Source organism: Lupinus angustifolius, unplaced genomic scaffold, assembly GCF_001865875.1.
Source record: "Lupinus angustifolius cultivar Tanjil unplaced genomic scaffold, LupAngTanjil_v1.0 Scaffold_289, whole genome shotgun sequence".
In the NCBI taxonomy this organism is placed as follows: Eukaryota; Viridiplantae; Streptophyta; class Magnoliopsida; order Fabales; family Fabaceae; genus Lupinus; species Lupinus angustifolius.
Window position 1 is genome coordinate 160,073 of NW_017727607.1, and position 2,583 is coordinate 162,655.

A 2,583-nucleotide genomic window follows, 5' to 3' on the forward strand; every position below is an offset into this window, starting at 1 on the left:
CCAAACTAATTATCATGTTTTTGGGTAATGTGGAGTTGTGACTTTGAATAACATAAACTTATGTCATATTTGTATAATTAAATGTATAATTGTCAGATTTTCCACATTTTCCAATTTAACCGTATAATTTCCTCCTAAATTATTCAACATTTTAAGAATTTAAGGATATCATAATTAAATGTTTAATTTAGATTAAACCTATTGGTGAGAAATAATTAAAGGGGTTTTGTAATACATGTTATTAGAAGTGATTTAGTTCTTCACTGATTACGTGTGTGCAGATTGTTAGTTTCTGTTAGTTAGAGTTTGTTAGAAAGTTTGTTAGTTCTGGAATCCTCTATTCTCCTTTCTAAATTAATAATACATTTCCCGAATTGTTTCTTCTTCTTCTTCTCCTCTTTAAGTGTTATCTCATTTCTTATCTCTTACATGGTATCACGCCATGGCAACCACAACCACCAACACTGGCACGATTCCTGCTTCACCACTGCGTTCTCCCTCTACTGCTTCACCGCTTCGAGCGGTTTCTTCTCCTCTTGTTCTTCCTCTACCATTTCTCAAACTTACAGAGAAAAATTACTTGGTGTGGCGCCATTTTATGCTCGCAACCCTAACCTCTAATAGAGCTAACAGGTTTGTCTTAGGAACTGAGATTCCTCACAGATTTCTCACGAAAGATGATCGTCTCATTAATCGAATTAATACGGTGTACCTGCGATGGGAAGAACTGGATCAAACAGTTTTTTCCTGGATCTTGAACTCTCTCACTGAAGGACTTGTTGGATGTCGCCACTCATGGCAACTTTGTGAGGAACTTGATTCCTATTGTAACTCCCAAAAGAAAGCACGTAGTCGCCAGTTGCGTTCTCGACTTCGTTCCATCTCCCAGAGCTCCAGTTCAATTTCAGAATACTTCACAACGATTAACGGACTTGTGGATGCTCTCATCTACATAGGTACACCAATTTCTTCGGCTGAACACATCGATTATATTCTTGATGGTCTCAACGAGGAGTACCAACCAGTTATCACCTTCGTCGAAAGTCAATTAGATCTTCCCACTGTTCATAACCTAGAATCCTTCTTGCTTACATTTGAATCGCGACTTGAGAAGAATAGAGGCAAAGCACTCTCCGATGCTCTTTCGGTTCATGTTGTTGTTCATCCTACATCATCACCGTCTTCAAAAACGGTTATCTCATTCTCAAGACAAGTTTCGATTCCTTTGCAAACTCCTCCTTCTCCTTTCTCGCCCAGATCTGAATAGCAGAATCCAGGGTTCACGAATGAATATGGACATTTTAATGGCTATCGTGGAGGTCGTGGAGGTCATGGTGGTGGTCGGAATAGAAGTGGAAGAAGTTCTGGAAGGTTATCTTCCTTATTCTGCATATATTGTAATACGACAGGTCATGATATGGTCTCTTGCTACTATGCTCCACCAAATTATCGTGCACCTCATCCTCACTCTTCTTATCCTCTGCCACGTCAGCCATCTCATTTTTTAAATCAGAATGGGTCTCACTCACATCTTCCAGCCCACTTCCTTCCTAACTTCAACACCAATTTCTACTCTTAGCCATAAAATCATGGGTCCTCCTATTATTCAACTCATAATAATTCTCTACTTGGGCCTGGCCCAACTCATTTTACAAGACAGGCTCTCCCTCACTATGCAATAATTCCAACAACACCACAACATATTTCACCTTCTGCCATGAACACTAAGAAGGTCACGTGGTATCCTGATTCTGGGGCCACCAACCATTTGACTGTTGATCCAGATTTGTTGCATGAACAGCTGAAGTGTTCTCTCATGACCAGATTTACATGGGTAATGGAACTGGAATTCCTATTATTTCTGTTGGCTCTTCTTATTTCACCACCAATGTTACTTCACATAACACCTTCAAATTAAACAATCTTCTTGTTCCCTCCATTACCAAGAATCTGTTGAGTGTGTCACAATTTACAAAAAACAATTGTTGCTATTTTGAATTTCATCCTAATGTTTGTTATGTCAAATCACAAGATTCTAATGACATATTACTAAAAGGATATCTCACCAAGTACGGACTCTATGCTTTCCGAGGTGTTCTACCCACTTCTGTGTTTTCTTGCACTGTTGCTTCTTCTAGTTGTAATAGGCCTAGTTTCAATGTTTGTAATAAGGCTAACTCTCTGTCTTGTAATAAGTCTACTGCTACTTTGTGTAATGAGCCTAGCTTACATACATCAATCATTTCTCTTTGGCATTATAGGTTGGGTCATCCCCATGAATCTGTTGTTAAGAATGTTTTGAAGAATTGCAAAATCTTACACAATAATAAAACTGTGTCTGATTTCTGTTCATCTTGTTGCATTGGTAAATCGCATAGAATTCACTCTGCAAATTCTTCTACTGTTTAAAAATCTCCTTTTGACTTAGTCTATGTTGATCTATGGGGACCTGCACCTGTTTATTCTCAAACAGGGTTCAGGTATTACTTCTCCATTATGGATGCCCACACTCGGCATACATGGATTTTCTTACTCAAACAGAAATCTGAAACACTCTCACTGTTTCAGTACTTCTTAACCTAT

At 38.5% G+C, this 2,583-nt stretch overlaps 1 protein-coding gene across 1 annotated transcript; it reads left to right on the forward strand.

Moving 5' to 3' along the window:
• Positions 1-442: 442 nt before the first annotated feature.
• On the forward strand, positions 443-1,267 carry LOC109340935. Its single transcript, XM_019578706.1, has one exon. It carries the CDS (start codon positions 443-445, stop codon positions 1,265-1,267), a length of 825 nt encoding a protein of 274 aa, XP_019434251.1.
• The last annotated feature ends 1,316 nt before the right edge of the window (positions 1,268-2,583 follow it).